Below are 27,611 nucleotides of genomic sequence, written 5' to 3' on the forward strand. Positions count from 1 at the left end.
GCCAGCGTTCTCAGCTGAGGCTCCATCAGCCTGTGTCCTGCCCAGAGAGCTGTGAGTCCAACAGCCTCCCACTCAACCCTCTGCCCCCTTCAGTCCTCGCTGGCAGCGTTTGTGACGGAATGAAGTTCTCAAGAACCATGGAGGTATCGTGGTACGTCGTGGGGGTTCTCTCCCTAAGGCAAGAGGCTCCTTCAGATCCTCCCGAGATCCTTCCTGTTTCCGGCTCTGCCGGGACGACTGAGGTCTGTTCCAAGACTCTCTGATGGAATCTCTGCCCTCGTTCATGTTCCGAGTTATCAGCGAAAGGCTTCCCAGCAACCCTTGGCTTTTTCTCTAGGGGGCATTTCCCGACCGGCAATCTCCTCATTCTAGTGTCTTTTTCGTCGGGCTGGGCTGAGAACTTCTTAGACCATCGAGTGTTTTGGTCCCTTTTGTCACTAGCTCTTTCTCAGTCTCTCAACGTGTATTTTGCTATAAGCAACAGAGAAAGCAGGCTGCACCTCTGACACTTTGGCTGGAGTCTCCTCAGCTAAACATCCAAGCTGCTTGCTCACAAGCCTGCTGCACGGACATTTGGGGACCCAGTAGGCCGGCTCCCTTCCACCCTCCCTCCGGCTTCCCCCAGAGGGTCCTCCCTGGGTGCCAGGTCAGCCGTGGTCCAGTTCCCCTGCGTCTGGAGGCCTCTACTTCAGAGATCCATACCCAAAGAGGAGGGGGACAGCCCATGCGGCCTGTGGGCCAAGGGCTCACAGTGAGCCGGGAGGCAGAGGGGAGCTGAGCAGGACGGGCAGGGTGGGTGGCCTGGGAGGGGCTGTGGCCTCCCAGAGGCACAGAGCTCTTGCAGCCTGCGTGTGGGCGTAGGGTGGTCAGCTAGGAGCCTGTCCTTCTGGGAGGTGGAGGGAGCAGCTGGCCCCGCCAGGCCTGGGGGCTGGTGACATGCCAGGGCAGCAGAGGAAGGGTCTGCTGGCCATGACTGAGTTTGAGGTCAGCTGAGCGTCAGGAGGGCTGGAAATTCAGGATCCAGCAGGGCACAGGCTGGCAGGGGGCAGGGGCGCATGACAGGAGTCAACATGCGGGGACGGTGCAGGGCCCTGCGGGAAACCCGCGTCTCTGCCCACAGGGGGCTGGACCAGCTCCAGGGCTGTTCATACCACCCCCCACCCTGCCACCCCCCCAGCTATCCTACACCCACCCAAGTGATGCTGCCCGTTCCAGAGGTGGCCCCCGCAGCGGAGCCTCTGTGCCAGCTGGCCAGGACGCTCACCTCTGGCCGACTGCGGCCCCTACTCCAGGGTCCCTGCTGCCCGGGTGGAGAGGGCACACCACAGGGAGACTGAGGGTCCGGAACCCCTGGGGACCTGACCCTCGGAACACAGCCCCGCCCCCAGCTCCCAGCAACCCCTGGACGCGTGCCGCAGAGGAGTCTGGGGTGGGCCCTGGCAGGAAGGCAGCACCTGCTCTCAGCCAGCACAGCTGTGGTCAGTGAGGGCTCCCTGGGCTGGCCTGCAAGGGAGGGCGCTGCCCCGGGCCATGTGAGGAACAGGGCACACGGCCAGGCCGCCCTCTGCACCGAGACGCTGAGGACACACACAGGAGCTGACCTGAGAGAAGTCTCTTTATTACACCCGCACAGGGACGCCAGGCTCTCCTAACCCCCGGCCGCGGCTCCACACAGGCCGCCCCCCGGGCACCGCGGCCCGGACCCTGGCTGGCCCGGGGCCCCTCCTGGGCAGTGAGGGCAGCGGAGGGAGACACTGCAGCTCGCGGAGCTCCAGACACCCGGCCTCCCTGGCCCTCCAGCCGGCCCTGAGCCAGAGTGAGTCCAGATCGGGCGGAGAGAGGAGAAAGCCAGGCTAGGGTCTCTAAAAGCCAGTCCAACCGGAGCCAAGACCAAGGGCGGCGGAAGCGAAGCCTGCGGCCCCCGCCTCGGGGAAGGGCCCCCCGCCCCGCTGCGTGTCTCCCCGGAGGCCAAGGCCCAGCCGGGGGCGGGGCGGACGCGGAAGACCCTAGAGGGAGACTCGGACGGGCGGCCCCGGAAGTGTCTGCCACGGACGAGCGGAGTCCAAGGTGCGCACAATCCGTGCGCGCACAGACACGGACGCGCGCGGCGCGCCGCCGCTCCCCCGGCGTGGGCGCCGCCGGGCTCACCTCTCCTTGACGTGGTTCTGTGCGCCCGCCGCCCCGCCCGGCCCGTCCCCGCCGCCCCCGCCGCACAGCGCCTCCGTCAGGTCGTCCATGACCGCCGTCTCTTTGGGGTCGAGCAGGTTGAACTCGCGGGCGAAGAGGATGAAGTGCACGTAAAGCGTGTTCAAGTGTCCGTGCAGCTCGAGCGCCAGGGTCTCCTTGAAGTGCGCCGAGTAGATGTGCGCCAGCACGTGGAACAGGTACTTGCAGATCTTCTTCACCAGGGCCTCGAAGGAGCTGGGGAACTCGCGGCCTGCGGGACGGCCGGGTCACCACCCCGGCCCCGGGGGAGGAAGGCCGTGGCACCGTCCCCAGGCCCGGACCGGGGGCCTGCCCCCCTCCCCTGCCACAGGCCGCCCTGCGTGCCCGCCTGCAGCGCCCGAGTGAGTGGGCGCCACGCGGGGTCCGGACGGTGGGTGCTCTCCCCGCTGGACCGGGCGCCTCTGGGACCAGGGGCCCGCGACCCAGCTGAAGCCGGCCCGGCGCCCAGGGCTCTCGGTGCCCCGGCCGCAGAGGAGGGGCCTGGGCAATGGTACCTCCCGCCGGCCGGGTGCTGCCGCGGCGGCTCGGGCGGGTCTGGGCTCCACCCTGGCCCCGGCGCGGCCTGGAGTGGGCGGGGCCACGGGCGGGGCGGGGCGGGGACACGCACCGTACTTCGTGGGGAACACGTCCTCGTCGGTGACCAGCTTCTGCACGGAGCTCATGACGAAGTCCACGTACTGCGGCGCCGTGCACTTCAGCTTCTTGCCGCGCTCGTCGTGCCAGTAGTACTGTCTGTGGGGACACGCGCGCTGACGGGGCCGCCGGCCGCGCTCACGCTTCCCTCCGCGCGGGCCTCCCCCTAGGTTAGGGGACCGGCAGCGCTGCCGTCCTTCCCCGGAGACCCTGCCTGGGCTTGTCAGGGTCCGGGGCTGCCCTGGTGGCTCAGATGGTGAAGAATCTGCCCGCAGTGCGGGAGAGCGGGGTCCGGTCCCAGGGTCGGGAAGACCCCCTGGAGAAGAGATGACGGGGGCCTGTCGCCTCTCCTGCACTCTCACCTGGAGCATCCCATGGACAGGGGAGCCCGGCAGCCTACAGTCCATGGGCCACGAAGCGTCCAACAGGACCGAGCGACCAACACTTTCACTTTCTCCACGGGAGGCTTCCTGCTGCCCCCAGGAGGGGCCAAACGTGCGCCCTGGGCCAGGTTGGGCGAGGGGGCCTCTGCACACTCACTCGGTCTCTGGGTACCTCAGAAACTTCCCCAGCAGGTGGGGGTAGGGCGGGCAGTCCTCAGGTGGGAGTGGGTCAGGGCGTTGGGAGATGTGGACCCCCAGCCCAGCACATATCCTAGTTCACGTAACACTGTTGTTTGGCCGTCCTTCAGACATCAGCCCCTGCGGCCGCCAAGTCCCACTCTCCCCTCCCGCCTCAGGGTGGGCTCCAGTCTTCCCAGCAGGGGGCCCTGTACCTGCAGGCGGCTGGCCAAGGGCTGCACGGAGCCAATGGCGGGGAGGGGGGAACTGCATGCTGCCTGGGTCAGTGAGTGATGACCAGGGCAGCCCCTTCTACAGCCGAGGCGCCAACCCTGCCCCAGCCAGACGGCAAGGCTGCACACAGACTTCCACCAGCACCGCACCGCCTTCTCACTGTCTTTACTGGGCTACAGAACAGACAGCTTTCCCCGACACCATCCCACTTAATCGCAGGCCAGGACCCCAGGCTGGCCCTGAGCACCCTGCCCTGATTTCCTGAGCTCACTAGGCACCCCTGGGTGACAGCCCCAGGGCCCCCCCTCCCAGCACCTGGCCAGACCTGCTGTCAGGACAGCAGGCTCTCCAGGTCTCATGGCCAAAAGAAAGGACATGGCCTAGGGGACCTCAGAACAGCCCTGCTGCCCACCCCCACTCCTCGAGCAGGAACCGGGGCTCTCCACCCCCTTTGCCTGTGAGTTCATCTGTGCCCCTGGTCGGGATGATGGGGTCAGGCTGCAAGACAGGAACACAGCCCACAACAAATAGGCAGGCCACCAGGAAAAAGGCCACCCCTCTGTGGACAAGGGAACACAGCCCTGACTGCCACTGGGTACCTGGCTCCGGCCTCCCCGATGCAGAAGGCAGACGACACCTGCCAGCCACTTCCACCTCGGCAAGGCCTCCCTGCCATGCCTGCGCCCACACTGCCCCGCAGAGCCCAGCACCCGCACACCCCACAAGGCCCCGGAGCAGGTCAGACAAAGTCCTGAGAAGCTTGCCGAGCTCCCTGCAGGCCCCCAGAAAGCAGACACCCAGCAAGGATCCAGAGCCCTCCCCACCACAGAGTGGCCCTGCTGACTGTCTGGCCCCTGCCCGGGCCCCTGCCCCATCCAAGGACGCGCTGAGAGAAGACAGGTGACTTGTCCCTCCCCTCACAGCGGCCCCTGGGGTCCTGGGGCCAGTGCAGGGAAGAGGGCAGCTCCACCCCAGCGATTCTCCAGCCTCGTTTGGTGCAGATGTCCCTGGCCACCAGTGCCAGAGTCAGAAAAACACTGCAGCTCGAAACCAGGAGAGCTTCCATGAGGTCAGACCCGAGAGACCAGGTCCTCAGGGGCCCTGCTGCGGTTGCCCTGCCTCCGTGACAGCTGGGATCCTCTGCTTTCAGCACTCCTTTTCTTCGTTCTCGTTTTATTTTTGCACTGTCTCACAGTAAAGCTGACTGGCTCTGGCGTGCAGCCTGACGGGTTTTAACCCCAACAGAGGACACGTGACGAGGCACAGCTCCCACCCCGGCCCCTGGCCTGCCGGTCAGTCCTCCGTACATTAGCGATGTGTCCACAGGAACTCCAGGTGATGTCCGGAGCCCGGCTCTGCCATCCACCCTGTCTTTTTCCTCGTTGAGATGGACTCCTATGTGGATGCACTAGTCCATCTCGTCACCTGCGGCAGGACACCTGGGTGGCCTGCAGTTTGGGGCAATTATGGGTCAGGCTGCGAAACCCTTCCTGGGCAGGTGTCTGTATGAGCTCCAGTTCCCGTTTCTCTTGGGTGGATGCTCAAGAGCAGCAGCGCCGGGTCCACAGTAGGAACGCCACCAAGATGTCCTCGGAATGGCCGCCCCACCGGCAGCCCCTCCATCCTCGCCAGCACGTGGCGAGGAGCTAACAGACGCTCCCACAGCCAAGTCTGAATTCGTGTTCTCCACTTGCTGCTGGTGCTCCTCTGTCCTGCTCGGGTCCTCCCCCGTGGCCGGTCTGAGTCCTGTGCTCAGTCATAACCAGATTTCTCACTGTGAGCTGTGAGGGTTCCTCATCCCTTCCAGGCACTAGTCCTTTCTTGATTAGTCTGCAGTTGTCTTTCCTTTCTCTCAACAGTGTCTTTCACAGAACAGAAGTTCTAAATTTCGACAAAGTCAACTTTACTGATTCTCCTTCATCAACAGACTATATCTTGTGCCAGTCAACTCTGGCAGAAAGAGGCATTTGGATGACCGGTTTTTCTAACAGCTTTAGGTGAAAAGACTATCCTTTCTCCACTGAATGCTTCTGATCCCTGCCAAACACCAAGGGGCCGTGTTTGTGGGGGTGCATTTCTGGACCCTGCTCTGTGGCACTGACCTCTGTGCCTCTTCCGTCACCAAGCCCCCAGTCTCGATTACCACAGTTTTATAGTAACTCTTAGCACAGCGCTGTTGGACTCTACTGATCTGACTGTTCTTTTTTCAAAATCACTGTAGCTATTCTAGGGATTCTGCTACTCCATGTACATTCTATAATCAGCTTATTTATGGATAAAAACTCTGCTGGGAGTTTGACTGAAGTTGCATTAAATGAATCTATACTTCTGGTATGCTGTCTTCCCATCCATGAATAGTGTCTCTCCATTTACGCTGCTGGTCTTTGGGTTCATTCATCAGCATTTTGTAGTTTCCAGCATGTACACGTTTCCTTAAGTCCATATCTAAGTATTTCACTGTTTTTGGAGCTACTGTAAATGATAAAACTGTATCAATTTTGTGTTCCAGTTGTACACTGCTAGTATACAAACTATGACTGATTTTTTTGTGTGTTGAGCTTGCTAAATTTATTGATTCAACTTTTTGCCAGAGCTCTTGGGCTTTTTTACATAGACAATCATGCTGTATGCAAATAGTTTTATTTTCTTCTCCAATTTAAATGACTTTTATTCATTTTTCTTGCCTTACTGCATTCATTACCCATCTTGGGTCAATTGTGATATTTTGTGCTTTCCAAGGAACTAATTCACTTAACCTAAACTGTTAAATTTACGTATGCAGAGATTTTTCTGATGCTTCCTTATTACCCTCTTAATTTCTGCTGGGTTTATAGTTATTTCCTCTTTTACTCCTTATATTGATAATCTGTATCTTTTCTCTTTTTACTTTTGTTAGTTTTACTAGAGGTTTCTCAATTTTACTTCTCTTTTCAGGGAATCGGCTTCTGGTTTCATTAATTTCCCCTATTGTTTTCAGAAACAATCATGTCAGTGGCTTCTATTCTTATTTTACCATTTCTTTTCTTCTGCTCCATTTAGGGTTTTGTTTTTTGCTCTTGTTTTTTCTGGGATTCCCCACGGGCTCAGTAGTAAAGAATCTGCAATGCAGGAAGTCACAGGAGATGCAGGTTTGATTCCTGGATCAGGAAGACCCCCTGGAGGAGGGCGTGGCAATCCACTCCAGTGTTCTTGCTGGGAAAATCCCATGGACAGAGCCTGGCAGTCTGTGGCTGTAAGAACTGGACACGACAGCACACATATAAACCACACGCATGCTTCTTTTTTTCTCATTTCTTAATATGGAAGCTGAGGTTGAATTGAGATCTTTCTTCTTCTAAAATAAGCATTTAATCCTCTAAACCTTGCTTTAGCTGCATCTCAAATGCAGTTCAAATATGCTGCGTTCTCATTTCAGTTTACAACGTTTTCTAATTTCCCTGGAGACTTCCTCTCTGACCCATGGACGATTTGAAAGTGCGTTAATTTCTTGGGATGTCCCCGACATTCCAGTGGTTAAGACTCTGTGTGCCCAACGTAGGGGGCACATTCGATCTGCCTTGATCAGGGAACTACGAGTCTACATGCCACACAGCGTGGCAAGGGAAAAAAAGTACAGTGATCTCTAAATGTTTGGAGACTTTTCTGTTACTGATTTCAAACGTAACTAATTGTGGTCAGATAACTTACTCTGCACCTCTGATTAGTTTGCTAAGGTCCGTTTTGTGAGCCAGGACGTGACCTCCTCTGGTGAATAATCCCAGTGCACCTGAAAGGAATGTGAATTTTGCTACTGAGGGTGCAGTGAATGTCAATTCAGTCCAGTTGGCTGGTGGTGCTATTTAGTTCCAATTCTTGATGGCTTTCTGTCCACTAGTCTGTATATTACCAAAAGAGGCATGTTGAAATCTCCAACCCTACCACTTGTCCTTTCGGTTCTGTCTGCCTGCTTCGTGTACAAGCTCTGCTATCTGGCACAGACGCATTCAAGGTCAGTGCTTCCTGACTGGAAGTCTGCTTTGTCCGTATGAGTGCAGCCACTTTAGCTTTCTTCTGACTTATGTTTTGTTGGCATCTCTTTGTCCATATTTTCACTTTCAACCTGCCAATGTCACTGCTTTAAAGGGAGTTTCTCATATACCCTGTACAGCTGGTTCATTTTGAAAATCCAGACTTACGGTCTCTGTCTTGTCACTAGCATGTTTACACCACTGACATTCACTGCAATGACGGATCTGTCTGAATTTAAGTTCACAATCATTTGCTATTTGTTCCCTTTGATTCTCACTCCTTATATTTCCTGCCTTCTTCCCCACTCTATTTCCTTTTAATTTATCTATTATGATTTATGTCCCTCATGCAACGTTTTTAGAGGTTGCTCACAGGATTACAAAGCGCGTCCCGATGTTTCCACCCTGCACCTGGCGCCCAGGACCTCTTCCGCATCTGAGTCAGAAAGCTGACCAGCACACAGGGCTCTCTGCCCGCCCCCAGGCCACCCTGTGGCAGTGCTGCAGATGCACGCTGGAGACCTGTCAGACGGTCATGGCTTTTGCTCACCTTCCAGACGTATTTCAAGGAGCTGAAGAGAAGAGGCGGCCATCACGTCGCCCCGCATCCTCTGCCCCATGCTCCCTCCTAGCACAGCCTCCCTGACTGCACTGCAGGTGAACTCTCCAAGTCTCCCTTCACTGACAGCTGTCTCTATCTTACCTTCATCCTTGAAGGACATTATGTGGAACTCCCGGGAGACTGCTGTTTCCATGCAGCACCTTAACCATGCTGTGGGGCCTCCTCCTGGCCCCCAGATGGGACAGGATGGCCACAGCCACCCCACCACATCCCTGCAGGGGCGAAGCTGCTGGCTCTGCTGGCTCTTACAGCGTGTTCTCTTCAGCAGTTTGATTACATGCCTGGGGTGGATTCATTGGATTTATCCTATTTTGAATTCATTAGGCTTCCTAAATCTGTAGGTTTGTGTCTTAGCCAAATTTGTTAAGTTTTCAGCTGTTAGGTCTTCAAATGTGTTTTGGGCACAGGCCTTCCTTCTTTTGGGACTGCAAACTCCCCTTTGGTTCCAGTCCTTCAGGCATCAGCAGGGTGGAGAAGGGTGTCCGGCCTGGGCCCTGGGTGGACTTGATGGCCCTGCAACAGACAGCACACGGCTCTGTGGGCCTGACAAACCTCCCGTTTCCTTTAAACTGACTCGTGTGAGTTTCCATTCCTTGATCTTGAACGATTCCTAGAAAGGCATCTGCTCCTTGGAAGAGAAACTATGACAAACCTAGACAGCACATTAGCCTTCTCTAACTCAATGAAACTATGAGCCATGCTGTGTAGGGCCACCCAAGATGAACGGGTCATGGTGGAGAGTTCTGACAAAACATGGTCCACTAGAGCAGGGACTGGCAAACCACTTCAGTGTTCTTGCCCTGAGAACCCCATAAACAGTATGAAAAGATAAAAAGATATGATACAGAAAGATGAACTCCCCAGGTCGGCAGGTGCCCAATATGCTACTGGAGAAGAGTGGAGAAATAGCTCCAGAAAGAATGAAGAGACAGGACAAAATGTAAACAACGCCCAGCTGTGGATGTGCCCGGAGATGGAAACGGTGACGCTGTAGAGAGCAGTACTGCACACGAGCCTGCAGTGTCAGGCCCACGAATCAGGGTAAACTGGAAGTGGCCAAACAGGAGATAGCAAGAGTGAACAATGACACTTTATGAATCAGTAAACTAAAATGGACTGGAATGGGAAAATTTAATTCAGATGACCATTATTATAGCTACTACTGTGGGCAAAAATCCCTTAGAAGAAATGGAGCAGCCCTCATAGTCAACAAAAGAGTCCAAAATGAAGTACTTGGGTACAGTCTCAAAAATGACAGAATGATCTCTTTGTTTCCAAGGCAAACCGTTCAACATCACAGTAATCCAAGTATATGCCCCAAAAGCAATGGTAAAGAAGCTGAAGTTGAACAGTTCTATGAAGACCTACAAGACCTTCTAGAACTAACACCAAAAAGTGATATTGTTTTCATCATAGGGGACTCGAATGCAAAAATAGGAAGTCAAGAGATACCTGGAGTAACAGGCAAATTTGGCCTTGGGGTACAAAATGAAGCAAGGCAAAGGCTAACAGAGTTTTGCAAAGAGAACGCACTGGTCATAGCAAACACCCTCTTCCAACAACACAAGAAGACGAGTCTACACATAGACATCACCAAATGGTCAATACCGAAATCAGACTGATTTGCAACCAAAGATGGAGAAGCTCTATACAGTCAGCAAAAACAAGGCTAGGAGCTGACTGTGCCTCAGATCATGAACTCCTTATTGTAAAATTCAGACTTAAACGGAAGAAAGTAGTGAACACCACTAGACCATTCAGGTATGACCTAAATCAAATCCCTCACAATTATACACTGGAAGTGACAAATAGATTCAAGGGATAAGATCTGATAGAGTACCTGAAGAACTATGGGTGGAGGTTCATAACACGAGGCAGTGATCAAGACCATCCCCAAGAAGTTCAGTTCAGTTCAGTTCCTCAGTCGTGTCCAACTCTTTGTGACCCTGTGGACTGCAGCACACCAGGCTTCCCTTTCCATTACCAGCTCCCAGAACTTGCTCAAACTCATGTCCATCGAGTGGATGATGCCATCCAACCATCTCATCCTCTGTCATCCCCTTCTCCTCCTACCTTCAGTCTTTCCCAGCTTCAGGGTCTTTTCCAGTGAGTCAGTTCTTCCCATCAGATGGCCAAAGTATTGGAGCTTTAGCTTCAGCATTAGTCCTCCCAATAAATATTCAGGACTGATCTCCTTTAGGATGGACTGGTTGGATCTCCTTGCAGTCCAAGGGACTCTCAAGAGTCTTCTCCAACACCACAGTTCAAAAGCATCAATTCTTCGGTGCTCAGCTTTCTTTATGGTTCAACTCTCACATCCATACATGACCACTGGAAAAACCATAGCCTTGACTAGATGGACCTTTGTTGGCAAAGGAATGTCTCTGCTTTTTAATATGCTGTCTAGATTGGTCACAGCTTTTCTTTCAAGGAGCAAGCGTCTTTTCATTTCATAGCTGCATCACCATCGGCAGTGATTTTGGAGCCCAAGAAAATAGTTTGTCACTGTTTTCACTGTTTCCCCATCTATTTGCCATGAAGTGATGGGACTGGATGCCATGATCTTAGTTTTCTGAATGTTAAGCTTTAAGCCAACTTCTTCACTCTCCTCTTTCACTTTCATCAAGAGGCTCTTTAGTTCCTCTTCACTTTCTGCCATAAGGGTGGTGTCATCTGCATATCTGAGGTTATAGAGATTTCTCCCTGCAATCATAATTCCAGCTTGGGCTTCACCCAACCCAGCATTTCACGTGATGTTCTCTGCATATAAGTTAAATAAACAGGGTGACAATATACAGCCTTGACGTACTCCTTTCCCAATTTTGAACCAGTGCATTGTTGCATGTCCGATTCTAACTGTTGCTTCTTGACCAGCATACAGATTTCTGAGGAGGCTGGTATTCCCATCTCTTTCAGAATTTTCCATAGTTTGTTGTAATCCACACAGTCAAAGTCTTTGGTGTAGTCAATAAAGCAGAAGTAGATGTTTTTCGTGAACTCTCTTGCTTTTTCTATAATCCCCAAGAAAAAGAAATGCAAACAGGCAAAATGGTTATCTGAGGAGGCCTTACAAATACCTGAGAAAAGAAGAAAAGTGAAAGCCAAAGGAGAAAAGGAAAGATATATCCAGAGTTTCAAAAAATAGCAAGGAGAGATAAAAAAGCCTTCTTCACCGATCAATGCAAAGAAATAGAAGAAAACAACAGAATGGGAAAGACTAGGGATCTCTTCAAGAAAATTAGAGATAAAAGGAACATTTCATGCAAAGATGGACACAATAAAGGATAGAAACGATATGGACCTAACAGAAGCAGAAGATATTAAGAAGAGGTGGCAAAAATACACAGAAAAACCATATAAAAGAGATCTTAATGACCCAGGTAACCACGATGGTGTGATCACTCACCTAGAGCCAGACATCCTGGAATGTGAAGTCAAGTGGGCCTTAGGAAGCATCACTACAAACAAAGCTAGTGGAGGTAATGGAATTCCAGCTGAACTATTTCAAGTCCTAAAAAATGATGCTATTAAAGTGCTGCACTCAATATGCCAGCAAATTTGGGAAACTGAGCAGTTTTGGAACTCAGCAGTTCCAGTCTGGCCACAGGACTGGAAAAGGTCAGTTTTCATTCCAATTCCAAAGAAGGGCAATGCCGAAGAATGCTCAGACTACCGCACAATTGCACTCTTCCCACATGCCAGCAAAGTAATGCTTAAAATTCAAGTCAGGCTTCAACAGTACATGAACTGAGAACTTCCAGATGTACAAACTGGATTTAGAAAAGGCAGAGGAACCAGAGATCAAATTGCCAACATCCACTGAATCACCGAAAAAGCAAGAGAATTCCAGAAAAACATCTACTTCTGCTTCACTGACTATGCCAAAGCCTTTGACTGGATCACAAGAAACTGTGGAAAATTCTGAAAGAGATGGGAATACCAGACTACCTGACCTGCCTCCTGAGAAATCTGTACGCAGGCCAAGAAGCAACAGTTAGAACTGGACATGGAATAACAGACTGGTTCAAAATTTGGAAAGAAGTACATCAAGGATATATATTTTCACCCCGCTTATTTAACTTATATGCAAAGTACATCATGCAAAATGCTGGGCTGGATGAAGCACAAGCTGGAATCACGATTGCAGGGAGAAGTATCAATAACCTCAGATATCACCCTTACAGCAGAAAGGGAAGAGGAACTGAAGAGCCTCTTGAGAAGCTGAAAGAGGAAAGTGAAAAAGCTGGCTTAAAACTCAACATTCAGAAGCTAAGATCATGGCATCCGGTCCCATCATTTCATGGCAAATAGACGCGGAAACAATGTAAACCATGATAGACTTTATTTTCTTGGGCTCCAAAATAACTGCAGATGGTGACTGCAGTCATGAAATGAAAGACTCTTGCTCCTTGAAAGAAAACCTACAACCAACCTAGACAGCATATTAAAAAGCAGAGACACTACTATGCTGACAAAGGTCCATCAAGTCAAAGGTATGGTTTTTCCAGTGGTCATGTATGGATGTGAGAGTTGGACTATAAAGAAAACTGAGCGCTGAAGAATTGATGCTTTTGAACTGTGGTGTTGGAAAAGACTCTTGAGAGTCCCTTGGACTGCAAGGAGATCCAACCAGTCCATCCTAAAAGAAATCAGTCCTGAATATTCATTGGAAGGACTAATGCTGAAGCTGAAGCTCCAATACTTTGGCCATCTGATGGGAAGAACTGACTCACTGGAAAAGACCCTGAAGCTGGGAAAGACTGAAGGTAGGAGGAGAAGGGGATGACAGAGGATGAGATGGTTGGATGCCATTACCGACTCAATGGACCTGAGTCTGAGCAAGTTCCAGGAGACGGTGAAGGACAGGGGAGCCTGGTGTGCTGCAGTCCATGGGGTCACAAAGAATTGTGCATTACTGAATGAATGAACAACAATAATCATTCATATAAATCTACAAAAGCCATATAAAGCAGGTTACAGGTAGGAAAAATAAACAGCAGAATTCTCAAGATCTCCAGATCTCCAAGTTTGACGTGGCAGAGCCAACATCTAGACACAGGTCTGCCTCACACCCAATCCTGGGCTCCTTCAAGGAGCCTCTCCTCAAGCACATTGCTGCCTGAAAGGTGCCCGGTGGTGCCTCAGAAGGACCCTGGCTCCCACACCTGCCAGCCCGCAGGCCCCCTCTGACGCCTGGGTGCCTGGCCGGGCCTCTCATGCGCACAGGCTGCAGGCAGGGCGATGCAGCCCTGCCCTGCCCACTTCCGGCCGCCCGGCCACATCTGCTCTGGAGGCCACCGTCCCACTGAGGGGCCAGGGCTCACTTCGCGTGTGCCCCCAGCACTGCTGCACCTGCCCCGGGCCAGGCCGGGCTGTGGCTCTCTGGGGAACACAGTGACACCTGATCATGCCATCAGCAGCTCTAGCCACGTAAGGAGTGGAGAGCAGCCGTCTTCTGCAGTCATGCCCTCTGAGGGGCAGGGGCTTTCAGGGGTCTCAGCAAGAGCAGGGCCCCGTGTCCGGCCTGAGCCAGGCTGCCCGCGGCAGCACAGCACGTCCACGAGTGGAGGCTGGCTGCTCGCACACGCTCATGTCAGCTCGGCATGCAGGCCGTGACCCTGACAAGGAGCCATCAGAGGAGCATCCGTGCCTCCTCCTCGGCCCACGCAGCCTCCTGTCTGTGGCCGCTTCCGTGGCTTCTGCCCCCGGGGCTGGGGGTGAGCCTGGGGCCACGTGGTGGCTCTCCTACCCATGTAGCTTCAAGAGCTGCCACAGAGGCGGGGTGTCCTGGAGCCCTGGAGCTCCTGGAGCGGGGTGCCCGTTTCCAGAAGAGAGCAGGCCCACGGGAGGGCATCCCAGCCCCATGGGCCAGCAGCACCTCCTCCACGCAGAGCGGGAGATCTGGGTCGGGCCTCAGCCGGTGGGACCAGCGCCGGGAAGTGTCTCTGGCTGCACATGCCCCACGGTCTCAGGGAGCACGGTGGGCACGTCCCGTGGAAATGTCTCTGCTCCAGGACACAGCCCGTTGGGCCCCAGCTGGCTCCCGGCACCCATGCCCAGGGGTACCCATGCTGCCCGGGTCCCCCACTCTGCTGGGCTCTGCTTCCCGTTTCCCCACCAGGTTGGGGCCTCGGGGGACAAGGGAGCAGCCCTGGTAAGGGCCCTGCAGAGACCTCAGCAGGGACGCTGCAGGAGTGGAGTCAGACAGGGGAGCCCCGGGCGTGGCCGCGCCGGGCCTGGACTCACGTGTTGCACACGGCCATGGTCTGGCACGCCTCCCCCGTGCAGAACTCCGAGATGGTGCTGTACTGCAGGTTCACGTGGTGGAAGAACGTCGTGGCTGCAAAGGAAGGGTGGCACCTGAGAGCCTCACTGTGGTGCCCGTCTCGTCTCCGGTGTCCTGCGGGCCCAAGAGGACCGGAGCTTCTCCGCAGGCCCTGGGTGTGCGGGCTGGTGCTGACCACAGAGCAGAGACCACAGCCTTAGCACAGCACGGCCCTCAGGGGTGGGCGGCACAGGCCACGGTGCTGAGCTGGGCAGGGTGCCCCTGGCCATTGAGACCAAGTGCCCTCCACGAAGGCCTGGGTAGAAAACCTCCCACCCTAGTCTTAGCATCCCCAGCTGGTCAGGAACACCATTAACATGGCCGGCAGCACCAGCTTGCGGCCACAGAGATGACTTCCCCTCCAAGGAGAGCCGGCACACGGCCCTGCGGGGGGTGTCCCGCGAGCGGAGCCCCGAGCCTGGCTGGCAGGTGTGGGGAGCCATCCCCCAGGCCATGGCCCTCCCCACCGCAGCCCTGCCACCACGCTTGCATCCCACAGCCTTCCCTGGCCCTGGTGTCCCGCCCCCGGCGTGACCAGGACCCCCACCAAGTCGCCATCTCTGCGGGGACCCCAAGGCTCTGTTGGTTGGCCATCCCGTGCCTCAGCGTCAGTCAGCTTGTGCGCAAGGATGCTGAGCACCAGCTCCGGGGTTTCGGGGGAAACGAGGGGCCGCCCCACCCTCCACCCCGCCCCGGCCCCACCCCACCCCCACGCACTGTTGCTGGCCAGCCACTCGTTGAGGTCGATCTCCCGGGGCAGCACCACCAGCTCCTTGAACCCGAAGTCCGTGATCCTGGACTTGGCGTACTCTGGCTCCAAGTATACCTTCTTCTCCTCGGTGGCGGGCTTCTTCCCGTTGGGCTTGGCTTTGGACTTCCTGCAGAGAGAAGGGAGGCAGGGGTCACGGCGGAGGCAAGCATGGAGGCCGCAGGCCCGGCCCTGGGGGCTGCAGCTCCTGCGGCCCAGGTGTGGGCGGAAGCCGCCCTGCGCCTGTGCCCTCCCTGCCCTTTCAAGGCCCAAGCCTGGAACCCGAGGCAGCAGGGGGCTCGTAGCCCACCCAAGGACAGGAGAGTGGCCACATGAGCCGGCTCACCCCCCAACGTGTGACACCACGGCCCCGCAGCCCTCCCGGCCCCCACCAGGCCCGGGCCCCCACTGCAGGGGCACCGGGGGCACGTGGCGGGGGCACCACCTGGCCGGGCCCGCGGCCTCACAGGGTCCTGTCTGACGTCCTTCCACACAGGGGAGCCAGCAGCCCACGTTCGTGGAGGCCCTGCTGTGTGCCGGCACCCCGGGCCGCCCCGAGGCCTGCTGTCCCCACAGGCCCCCCTGCCCGCTGCCCACACACTCGCTAAGGGGCACCACGTGGTTCCAGGCACAGACAGACGTCGGCATGAGCGGATGTCACAGAGATCTGACAAAATGGCCACTTCTCACTAACATTTTTCTCATCTGTTAAGAGTCTGATGCCGTATAACAGAGGACACAGGGCTTTGAGATGTTCTCTGAACATGAGCAACAAGACTCAGAGCTCCCTGGGCTTGAGGGAGGCCCTGCCCCACTTCGGCGGGATGGCGGTGGCCCTACAGCCAGCCTCGCCCCCACCCGAGGCCCGAGATGGAAGGGACGGCACATCCCCCAGGGAGGAAACGCCCAACGGAGCAGACCCGGAGCCGTAGCCGGGACACCAGCCCGGGCGGGGTTTGACCCGAGTCCCCGTGTCTGCCACAGGCTGGGGCTGAGGGAGCCAGTGTGTGCCGTGTCCGGAGCAGGGCCCCCCCCGGGCCGACACGGGGGGACACTGCTCCCCCCCGCCACGTTTCAAGGCTGGTCAGGCTCTCGCAGAGGGTGGGGGAGGCTCCTAAGAGCAGGGACTCGTGTCCTTCCTTGGCTCGAGTGCCTGGGATCTCCAGTGGCAACATCCCGACTCTGAGCAAACACACGGTCGGTCCATCAGCCGGCCTGAGCCCACCGGCCAGAAAAGGCTGCCCTCAGGGGCGGACTCTTGGGGACGGGCCATCTGGGATGGGGGTGGGGGGCATCCGAGGGCACAGACGCCCAGCGAGGCCCCCAGCGAGGGGCAGCCACAGGCCCGAGGGATGCAGCCTGGCTGGGGGTGGGGGGCATCCGAGGGCACAGACGCCCAGTGAGGCCTCCAGCAAGGGGCAGCCACAGGCCTGGGGGGATGCAGCCTGGCTGGGGGGTGGGGGGCGGGCAGACGGAGGACCCGGGCACCAACCAGACACTGTGTGCGCCCCCCAGTCCCACTGAGGTACAGAGGTCGGGGGGGTCACACGGGATGGAAGGTCTGCAGCTCCTGACCTTGCCCCTTTTGTTCTTCTGTTTTGAAAAGTTGCTAGTGGTTTATTTAAGAGAAACAGGAAGGAAAAATGCTCCCTGAATGCCAGGGAAACGCTCTCCCCTCAGCTTCTCACAGCAGATCTTTGCCTTAAAAGGCAACGTGTGCTCGGCCTCTGGGTGCGGCACGGCAGCGGCCAGCACTGGGTGGGGGCCGCGGGATCCTGCGCTGGGCCCAGGTGTGGACACTGCACACACACACACAAGCACACGCAGGGGGCACCTCGGGAGTCCTGGGGGGGGTGCGGGTCACAGGGACAAGCGTGGACACGGACCTCTGGGGGCCGTGCAGCTCCCTCAGCGGGCACAGAAGCGACCAAGGGATCGGTGGGTGGAGCGCCTTCCTGAGCCTGGGTCTGCGCCACGGAGCCGCCGCCACCCGGCGGAAAGCCTGCGCTTGCCTGGAAGGTGCCTGCGTCCACAGCCCGGGCACCAGGGGCCAGCCCGCAGAGTGCACCTCCAAACCTGGGTGGCCCTCTGCTCTGCCCACCCCCGAGCGTCTGCCCATGGGCGGACTGTCCACTGTGCCCCGGCCCCGCTGACCCGACCCCCTTGCCTCTGCTCCAGGTGGCGCATCTGGCTGGGGCCAGCCACCCCGAGGCGGTGGCGGGGGTGGAGGGCGCCACCATCGTCCACGGGGGCTGGGGTGAGGGGAGCCCGGGCCGGGAAGCCCCTGACGGCCCCGCCCCTGAGGCCTGCGCCTGGGCACGCACAGCAGCCTCCCCCGGGGGCCTTCACATGGGCGGTCGGGCAGAGGGGCAGAGGAAGTGGGTGCCATGCAGGGGTGACGCAGGGCCTCGCGCAGGCCTGCCCAGGGCATGGTGTCCCTGCGCCCACATGTCCCTTCCAGGGGGATGGTCAGCCCCTCTGGCGAGGGGTGCCCGCTGTCTCTGGTTCTTGGGGGACACACCCCCCCGGAGGAACTGGGCTTCTGCTCCATGAGATGGGCCTTGGGGGCCCTGGGCTGTGGTCTGTGTGGTCAGAGGCCTTGCCTCCCCATCCGCTCACTCCGCCGTCAGCACCTGCCCTCCTCAAGCTGGCCAGCAGAACTGCCCTGGGCCCCAGGCTCCAGCACTGCTGGGAAGCAGGCCTGGCCTTCTCTGCATCCACACCCCGCACATACCTGCGCCCCGCACACACACCACCATGAGAGGACAGCTGCTGGCCAGAAGGCGGCAGGACAGAGGGCAGGGCCTGCCTGGGGCGGGTCTGGGGGCTGGCAGGGCCGGCCACACCCAAGGGCCTCCGCCTCCGTGCTGTCCCTTCCATGAGGGGAAGGCCTGGAGCCACAGCCCTCACACACGGTGACCCAGGCGCCAGTGGGGAGGACCCGGCTCCAGGCCCGCAGGTGGTGGGTGCCCCTCCAGCCGAGGCCGCCAGCTCAGCTCAACTCCTTCCAAAGGCAACATGGATGGCTCGGCCCCAGGCAAGGCCGCCCCAAGGGCCACCACAGGGACACCTGTGGTGAGGTCCTGACCTCCAGGAGTGGCGGGCAGCGTCAGGCGTAGGCGTCCGTGCTGGGCGAGGGGCCGGGGCCTCAGGCATAGGGCCGGGTGGGCCGGAGCCGGCAAGGTGGCGCCGGACTGCGGCGGACACAGGGGGGGCGCGCCTCTCTCCCCTCAGAGCCCGGCCGGCCCGCCGCCTTCCCCAGATGCCGACACAGATACCAGCGCAGCCAGCGCATTCCCCAGGAGGGGGCTCGGGGCGGTCTGGGCCAGGGGCCGCGGGAGCAGGGCGCGCGGAGGCACTGATGGAGGCGGGCGGCCCGCCCGGGCGCGGCCTCACGGCTGGAGGGGAGCTGGGTCACGAGCCTCCTGAGACGTGAGGACGTGGACTCTGAGTGAAACCTGGGTGCTGGGTGGGCCCCACAGCGAAGCCCAGGACAGAGAGAGCGGTGTGGCAGGCGGCTGAGGAAGGAGGTGCCCAGGGAGAGCGCACCCCTTCCCCAGACCCCAGGTTCTGACAAGCGGGCCTGGGGCATCTGCACTCTTGACACCTGGAGACCACCCTGCCCCCGGCCATGTTCTCATGGTCCTCCCGGGCCCTGGTGCCCAGCCCCTTCGCAGAGCAGGGACGTGGGGGCAGAAGACCGGGAAGACCCCCACGAAACCCCCATCAAATCCCCAGGGGCTGCAGCGGCTAGACGCTGTGGGGAGACACGTGAAGGCGGCCGATCCCCGAGACAGTCCTCACACCGGGTGCTCATGGCACGGCCCACCCGGCAGCGCAGCCTCCAGGGGGCCGGCCGCTGAGACGCATCCACGGGACTTCCCTCCCCACTCCTGGCTGAATTTCCACCTTTGTGCGAAGTCCTCCTGGTCCCGCGGCAGGCCTCGGCCTGTCTCCCCCAGACGGCTCGGAGGGCCGGCCCTGCCTGTGGCCTCCAGGGCGCCCACTCCGGGTCCGGCCACCCCCGCCACGCCGGGCGCACACAGCAGCCCCCCGCATTGTTGGGGGCGTCACCACTCCTGATCAGAGCCAGCGTCCCCACACCCCACACCTCTACACGGCAGCTCACTCTGGGCTTCTGCTTGCAACCCTGCGGAGTCCTCCATGGTGGGGGGCGGCCGGGGGCGGCCCTGTGGGGGAGGAGGGCGGTAACCACAGAAACTCGGGCCGCGGGTCACAGCACCCGTCAGTGGTCCTTCCCCCAGGGCCAGCAGCAGCCACAGCTGGGCCTCACCCAGACCCTCACCCAGAGGCCTGCATAGCCTGATTACAATCAAAGAATTAGAAGAGCAAAAGACAGTTTTACTTAAGAGCTGTGATGCACCCAACTCACAAGCAAACACAAGAAGCACACACCGAGGCCGGCCAGGTCTCGTCTGAACTGCGGCTCCCAGGAGGGGAGGGCAGTGCTCCACCCGCCAGCAGCGTGTCCGGGGGCCCCCTCACCACAGGGCTGAGCCAGGCCCCCAGGGCACGCAGCACAGGGCGGACGCCCTGCCTGGGAAGGCCCAGGAGGTCTGCTCCCCAGCCCCCCGCGCTCCTGAATGCCCAACCTGGACACTTGCACCCTGACGCACAAGAGGCGGAGAGGCTCCAGCCTCTCACGTGGGACGCTGGAGGCTCCGTGGAGCAGCTGAGGGAGACGAGTGAGGAAAGAGGCCCCACGGCAGACAAGACCAGGGCAGGCTCCGGACAAGGTCGCTCGTCGCTGACTCCGGGCACTCTGCCCGGGGACCGGGGTGGCGAAGGCACGGTCCAGGGGGCTCAGGAGGGCACGACGCAGGTCTGCTGCGGGCACGGTTCACCGCAGGCAGACGCCGGTCTCGGGAGCCCCCTGCTCTCACCCAGACCCTCTGGGCTGAGTACCCGCTTTGGGGGCTCCCTGCCTCCCACAGACAGCTGGAAGGGCTGAAGTCTAGGGAAAGCCTCGTTCCAAGCAAAGTTCTGAGCACACCCAGCTGCTCCCGCCCGGGGCCCATCCGCTCCCCGGCCCAGGCAGGGTCTGCACGCCACGGAGACCTGAGCAGGGGGACGGCTACTCCTCCCCAGACAGCCCTGGGGCAGGACGAGGGACACTCCGATGCCCCGCGGCCCTGCCACGCTCACCTGAGCACTTTGCCAACTGCCTGAAGCACTGTCTTGCAGCTGAGCCCAGCCTTGGGGGGCTGGTTGAGCAGAGCTCGCTCTGTGGGGAGACCGCTGTGGTCTCCGAGCATGGTGGGCAGTGCAGAAGCGGCCGGGGAAGCAGGCGCCCAGCCCCAACGCTCCCCGCCGGCCTTGCAGCCCTGACCAGGAGCCAGCCACGCCGGCCAATAAGCACAAGTGGGGCGGGGAGGCGGACGGCCCAGCGGGCCGGGACAGCAGCTGCTCCTTTTACAGGCAGGCCGGCCAAGTCTGGTTACTTGAGGGAACATCTCAGTTGCCTTTCAAAGTGGCGCCGCTCCGGCGCGGTGTGGGGCAAGGCCTCTGCGGCGGGGTCAGCGTGGCCCCAGAGAGGACCTGCCGGGGGCCCTCCTGACGTGGCCGGGACGTTCCGGGCGGGCAGGCTCCACACAGCAGAGCGGGGCAGGCGGGCAGCATTTCCACCCGATCGGCCCCGGGAAGACAGCGTGCCAAGTGGGCAGGAGGCAGAGGGCGGCAAGCCCCGTGGACACAGCTAGAGGCCTCCGAGGGGCACGAGAGGGGTGTGGCCAAGGTCTTTGTTACCACGGGCCCCACACAGGACCATCAAGGACTAGAGAAGCAAGCGTCCGACAGGATGAGCCCGGCTGGGCTCCAGCCTCCGGCTGACCGCAGGGCCGGCTCATCGTCAGTGCGGGGCCGACCTGCAGTCAGCAGGAGTGCGCCCCCACGCCCGGGCTGTGGCCAGACTCCGGCCCCGTGGCCGCGTCCCACAAAGCCAACCACTCACCCAGGCTCGAGCCAGCTCTGCGCCGCGGCAGAGCCCCCACACGCAGTGGGGCAGGCTGGCTGCCTGGCCACACATGAGGACCAGGGCAGGACCCGGGTACCGTGCCCACCGGGGAGCTGAGCCGTGGCGGCCCTGGGTGGGGAGGACGCGGCCTGCCAGGCAGCTGGTGCACCTGAGCAGAGGGTGCCTGACTGCCCGCCAAGGGCTGAGAACTGCTGCTTCCTCAAGGGGCCCCGGGCCCATCTATCGGAGCAGATGAAAGACCGAGACCTGACCCGTCATCCCACTGCTGCCAGGGTCCCCGTCCTGGACGCTCGGGGTTGACAAGCGAGGACACGGGTGTGCACACTCACCTCCATGTCTGCGTCCCCACCCGGTGGGACACGGCATCCACGTGGAGCCAGACGTGCGTGCACCCTGACGCCTCCGCCTCTGGTCCGGCCCCGGGGACCACGCCCATCTCCTCCCAGCCTGTCTGTAACCCTCCCACCCATGGCGCACCTGGAGGCTCTGAGCGGCGCCCCAGCTGTGAAGGCAGCAGAGCCCAGAACCCTGGCTGAAGGCGCAGGAACACGTGGTTCACGTGAAAGCAAGTGGGCAAAGCTCCAAGGCCAAGTCCAACGAAAATGGAAAACAAGAGGGAAGAGTAATAATTAAAACAATCTAAAAAGACACACATAAAACAGGTGAAACCCGTACCTCAATAAATTCAAATTTGGAAACCTCAGAAATAAAGCGAATTAAAGAACTGAAATGACAGACAAAAAGGCTCACAATGAGAACCAGAAACGGGAGCTCCTAAATGAAGTCTAGACTACAAGAAACACCGCGGCAGTGCCGAGGAGACACTAGGGGAAGGGCTTTGGTTTTTAATGAAAAAGGAATGAAGAGCTTCTCCACAGGGAGTAACTGATGCTGGACTTGCCCTCCACCATCAACAACCTCAAACTGGATACAACATAAGAAGCAGCTGGTTTCAGACGCTGGACAATGTGGGGGATGGTGCCCTGGACGACAAAGAAGGCCTGGGGAGGGCCGCGACAGCCTGCTGGAGGGCCCCAGGGTCTCGGCCACAGCGAACTCAAGAACAGAAGCTGGGGCTGTGGACACGCACGGCAGAGAAGCAGAGTGGACGGGGCACACCAGAGCAGGGCCACGTGGGTAGAGAGAGGGCCACGAAGCCTCCAGCCAACTGCTGGGCTGAGGAAGCTTTCCCGTGGTGTTCATGGAGAGTGCCGTGCGGAGCCGGGCCTGCCTGGCGGGGTCCTGTCATATTCTGGCCTCGTGGAGTTGGCTGGGCAGTGTCTCCTCCTCCAGGCTCCTCGGCAGGGAGAGGACCCCACTGAGGGGCCCCAGAAGCGAGTCTGGGGGGCCAAACGGGCAGCAGTTGGGGGCAGCACACCAGGAGGATGGGACCCCGAGCACTGTGCGGATGTGCTGTGGGCCCTCGGGTCCCCGGCTAAGCCCCCCAGGACACACGCTCCAGGAGCATACCCCACCCAGGAGGATTGGCGCGGCTGACCTCAAGGCCCACAAGGGCCTAAAACGAGTTCCTTCCCCTCAACCAGAGCGGGACAGGTGGAGAACTCCAGAGGTCAGTGGTGAGAAAAACTGGCCAGATATGAAATAGCGCCATAACCCCACCAACACAGAACACACACAAGACTGAAAGCAATCAATCATTTCCAACCTGAGTCCAAGCAACTTACAGACACACAAAAATATCCAGCAGCAAACAAGGCAAAAGACCCAATGCTGGGAAAGTTTGAGCGCAGGAGGAGAAGGGGGCGGCAGAGGGTGAGATGGTTGGATGGCATCATTGACTCAATGGACATGAACTTGAGCAAACTCTGGGAGATGGTGGAGGACAGAGGAGTCTGGCATGTTACGGTCCACAGGGTCACAGAGTCAGACACGACTGGGCAACTGAACAGCAAAAACGAACACCACACAAGGCAAAGCTCGCGAGGTTTTGTGTCCAATCAGAAATCACCAACCTCGACAAAGGAGGAAAACAGTGCATTGCTAGGAATCAAATCACTGATCAAAAAAGACCCCAAGGGGCTCAGGGGCAGAGAGAGAAGACAGTGGTGTTAGGGTCACTATGACTGCCCCACCTGTTCCAGAGACAAGAGAAACAGTGGACACCTCACAGGGGCGTTTAAAAACATGCGTTTTGAAGATCCCAGTTGAACTTGTAGACATAGAAACTGAAAGATCTGAGACAAAAAGTACCCTGGATGGAGGTGAGGGCAGGCCGAACGCTGCAGACACAGGGGTGACGACGGAAGGTGCTGCAGCAGGAGTTCGAGGGGCCAGCTGTGAGAGGAGGGGCCGCGTTCGCAACAAGGCCACCGGAGGGCGAGCCGCCAGCCCGCCCCCGCCCGGAAGATCCAGCTCCTGCATCTCAACAGCAGGACCGCACAGGAAACGGGGACCCTCCAGGCAGAGCGGGGGGTCAGCACGGCCACCAGGCTGGACACACAAGTGGCACCCACACTCAGAGGCTGCCGCGAGCTCAGAGAGGGCAGGTGGGCCCACCCTGGGAGAAGGCGGCCCAGCATTTTCGGACCCCAGAGAGAGCGCGCAGATCTACACAGAAACCTGCCCACCAGGTCACAGACTGGAAACAACCCACGTGGCCACCAGCAATGGGCGGACGGGCCTCCAAGGCACCAGCCAGCAGAGCGATGCCCCTCATGACAGGACAGGCCCCAGTGCCGACAGTCCGGGGGCACCCACCCGGCCAGCGCTGCAGGCAGGCCTCTGCCTCTGCACGGGCGCTCGTGCCCTGGAGCACAAGCTGTCCCCGGTCTGGTGCCCTGCGTTCAGGCACGCTCGGGCGTCTGCACCCCCATACTTAGGCCCCCCGCCAGGAGCCCAGAGCTCAGAGCCCATTCCCAAGGGCTGCTGTCTCCAAGGAGAGGGCCTTTCAGAACACAAACCACGGCCTGGACCTTGCTTCCACCGCCCCCCGAGTCCCTCACCGCCAACCAATAGGGGCTGGGCCCCGGCCCCACTGCCAGCAGGTTGCCCGTGAGCACACAGAACGTGGGGGCTTGGCCCAAGTGCCCTGGGGGCAGGCTGACCCAGCCTGAGGAAGGAGGGCCTGAGGCCCCTGACGAGTTACCCTGCCCGCTTCCTCAGTAAGACCGCAGGCAAGATGCCACCATCAGGTCAATGCCCCCACTCCCGTGGGTGGACTTTCAGGAGAACAGAGAGCAGCCTGCTATACTGGAAGGAGAGTCTGGAGAGCTCAGGCCTCTGCCGAGGCCAGGAGGCAGGAGGATGGCAGAGCTGGACCAAAGGCGCTTCTGCGCCAGAAGCCTCACTCACAGTGAGGGCCCTGCACTCAGGGTCCCGACAGCCGTCCCAGCCTCCGAGCTCCTCTCAGACCACTGCACCCCGGGAAACAAACCCTAACCACACCGTGCAGGGCAGATGTCACGTGCGTCCACTTAAAGATACAGAAACACACCCCCCACTGAGTGGGCAGAGATGTTCTCCCGGTCGGAAGCCACCCTCATGTTTATTTTCAGGACAAGCACCTGGACTGTCCAGCCCCGTGGGCGCCTCCAGGGCTGTACAGGTGGAGTGTGTATGTGTCTACACGGGGAAGCACCGTGTGCGTGGGTGTGTGAGCACAGCTGTGGGGCAATCGTGCCCTTTCTTCCCACCCCTGGCCCAGGCTTTCCCCGGTGCCACCCCCGCCACCCTGCTGGCCCGAGGGTGCTGTGAACGGGCACAGTGAAGGAGCGGCCGCCCTCCGGGACCACGGGCCCTCCTCCACGGGCCTGTGGCTGCTGTCAGGATGCATCTCTCTGCAACCCCCACCTTCCTGAGCTCCAATAAGCTCAGTTCAGTCGCTCAGGCGTGTCCAACTCTTCGCGACCCCATGGACTGCAGCACACCAGGCTTCCCCGCCCATCACTAACTCTCGGAGCTTGCTCAAACTCATGTCCATCGAGTCATTGAGCCCCAGCAAAGGACAGAGAAACAGAGTCAGGTGCCCACATCCACCTGGACACCCTGCCTGCCCGCCCCTACCCCCTTCAGGAGGCTGGCCCCAGGCGTGCAGAAAGGGGCATGCACCAAACTGGGCATCCTGTCCAGAAGCAGCAGCAACCTACGCTCAGTCCTTGCACATAACAGAGCAAGCCACCAGGGCCCGGTCGCCGGACAGCGATGAGGAGCTGGACACAGTCCACAGCAAGGACATCTGCACCTCAAGAGATCCCGTGAGAGAATGAAAAAAAAGCATCATGTATTGACCCAGGACTTGCATCACCAGCAGACACAGCACTCTCAAAACGCAACTGAAAATGGACAGGAGATGGTGACAGACATTTCCCCAGAGAAGAGCCACCCACATCCACCAGGACGGTCAGAATCAAACCACGGAGGCTGATAGGGCCAGAGAGCACATGCAGACACAGAGCCCGATCCTCCGCAGGCCACACGCACCTCCCTGGGGACCCAGCCACCTGCTCCCTCGGCAAAGGACTAAGGTGCCGGGCACATGGAGGCACGGAGAGTGCTCAGGCGGCACGATCCTGGTCTGAACACTCAGGAACGGTGGAGCCGACCAGGTTTCCGCTGTGAGGCTGCTCCTCACGACAGGACAGAGGACTGCTCTGCACAGCGGCCGGCAAACCTCACTGCAGCAGGCTTCAAGGGCAGACCCCACACACGGACACTCGAGGATCCCCTCCAGACGGCTTTTAGTCGGAACCTGAGGCCGTGGCAGCTCAGTGGGTGCTAAGCCCCCAGGGTGTGGCGAGGGCAGTCCAAGGTTCTAGATCAGCCTTGGAGGAGGTCGGAGGCTATGCATACGTCAAAATTCAACAAAGCTTACACTTCAGACTCAGTGGAATGTAAATTACACCTCCGCAAGCTGACCGGAGGCAAATGCGCCCACAGCAAAGCAGGAACTCTCGCTGGGGCCCCTGCAGGGAGTCCCGAGGGCCCCAAAGAAGCCGCTGCCCACAGGGCTCCCGCCGAGGACTCCAGGCACAGGGCGCCCAAGGGCAGGAGGGGCCAGAGGCGGGCAGGGGGGACCAGAGGGCCAGGGCCAGGTGCCACTGCTCCTTTCCGGTTCCGTGACTCGGGAGGGGCGCGGGGCGCTAACCTGAAACCCACACACCTGCGCACTTGGAACTGCTGTGGTTTCTCTTCCTGCGTTACATTGCAAAGAGCTGTTCACTTATCGCAGGAGAGAAGAAGAGGACGACCGTGCTGGAATGTCTTCTTCCCAGGATGGATGTGGTTTCAGGCTCTGTTACCACTTTCTCCAGTCCCTTTTCTCTGACTGATCTATTTCACAATAACAAAGAGCTTGATCTACGTTTTCAAAGACAAAAGGGAGTAGGCAAAGGTTTGAGGGCCTGGAGTGGCCGCACAGAGGCTCTCTCTTCCCAGGCCCGCCCTATCTCTGTCCTCAGAACCCCCAGAGCACCTGCCCCCCCAAGAGGGCCCTGAGCACCCCGCACAGCAGCCACACCACTGGGGCCACATCCAGAGGCGCCAGCAGCCTGGTGAGCTCGAGGCTGGGGGTGTGGACGGAGACCCTGTTCAAGGCCCTGCAAGTGAGGCAGGGGCTCCTGTGGTTTCACTCGGAAGGGCGGTACACCTCGCTGAATGTCCCAGCTGATGCTTCCGGCGGGGGTGGGGTGGGGGGGTTCACCACGCTGGATCTCGGAGGGGAAAGCTAGAGATCCACTCAAAGAACCCGCGTGGAGCCAAGGGAAGGGCGCACACTGCAGGGGACAACCTGGGGCACACGCCCGCTGGTGGCGGGAGAGGCGGAGAGGCGGCGGTGGGAGGTGGTGGTGGCGGGGGGGGGGGGGGGGGGGTCCTCTGCGGTGACTGCCTCCGCCACCAGCACAGAAACAGCCTCCTGAGACCAGAGGCCCCCAGCCCAGGGCCCCCAGAGGGGAAGAGGCAGGCGTCTCCTCACAGCCCGGCCTGCTCCGCCCCACCCCGCTGGACCCTCAATAGCCGGGAGCCCCGCACACTGGCTCCCGGGCTGCCACTGCCCAGGGCGACACCCTCGTGCCAGCCCCAGGCCTGGGCCACCCCCCGCCCCATCCCGGCACTGCCCTCTCCAGGCCCGCTCACCTGACCCGACGTCCCATCTCACAGTGCAGGAGGCGGAGGCAGAGCCGAAACCAGGTCCACATCTGACCCCGCCACCGGCTCCGGGCCGCTCACACCTCCAGGAAGGCAGGCCCGGGACCCTGGTGAGAGCGCAGCTGCCCTGGGCAGGGAGAGGCAAGCCTCACAAAC

At 59.3% G+C, this 27,611-nt stretch overlaps 1 protein-coding gene across 3 annotated transcripts in view; it reads right to left on the minus strand.

Moving 5' to 3' along the window:
* Positions 1-1,597: 1,597 nt before the first annotated feature.
* MOB2 (MOB kinase activator 2) overlaps positions 1,598-27,611 on the minus strand; it is a 52,138-nt gene continuing 26,124 nt past the window's right edge. The window contains exons 1-5 of one of the 3 annotated variants that reach the window (XM_061161228.1): positions 27,444-27,583; positions 15,325-15,485; positions 14,529-14,622; positions 2,834-2,958; positions 1,598-2,437 (exon numbers count right to left, since the gene is read on the minus strand). In XM_061161228.1, the coding sequence (XP_061017211.1) occupies positions 2,145-2,437; positions 2,834-2,958; positions 14,529-14,622; positions 15,325-15,485; positions 27,444-27,505 (735 nt within the window). In that variant the 5' untranslated portion in view covers positions 27,506-27,583 and the 3' untranslated portion in view covers positions 1,598-2,144. Of the gene's footprint in view, positions 2,438-2,833; positions 2,959-14,528; positions 14,623-15,324; positions 15,486-20,521; positions 20,661-27,443; positions 27,584-27,611 lie in introns of those variants that run through there. The other 2 variants (XM_061161222.1, XM_061161233.1) reach the window with 2 other exon arrangements.

The sequence above is a fragment of the Dama dama genome, chromosome 2 (assembly GCF_033118175.1).
Source record: "Dama dama isolate Ldn47 chromosome 2, ASM3311817v1, whole genome shotgun sequence".
Lineage (NCBI taxonomy): Eukaryota > Metazoa > Chordata > Mammalia > Artiodactyla > Cervidae > Dama > Dama dama.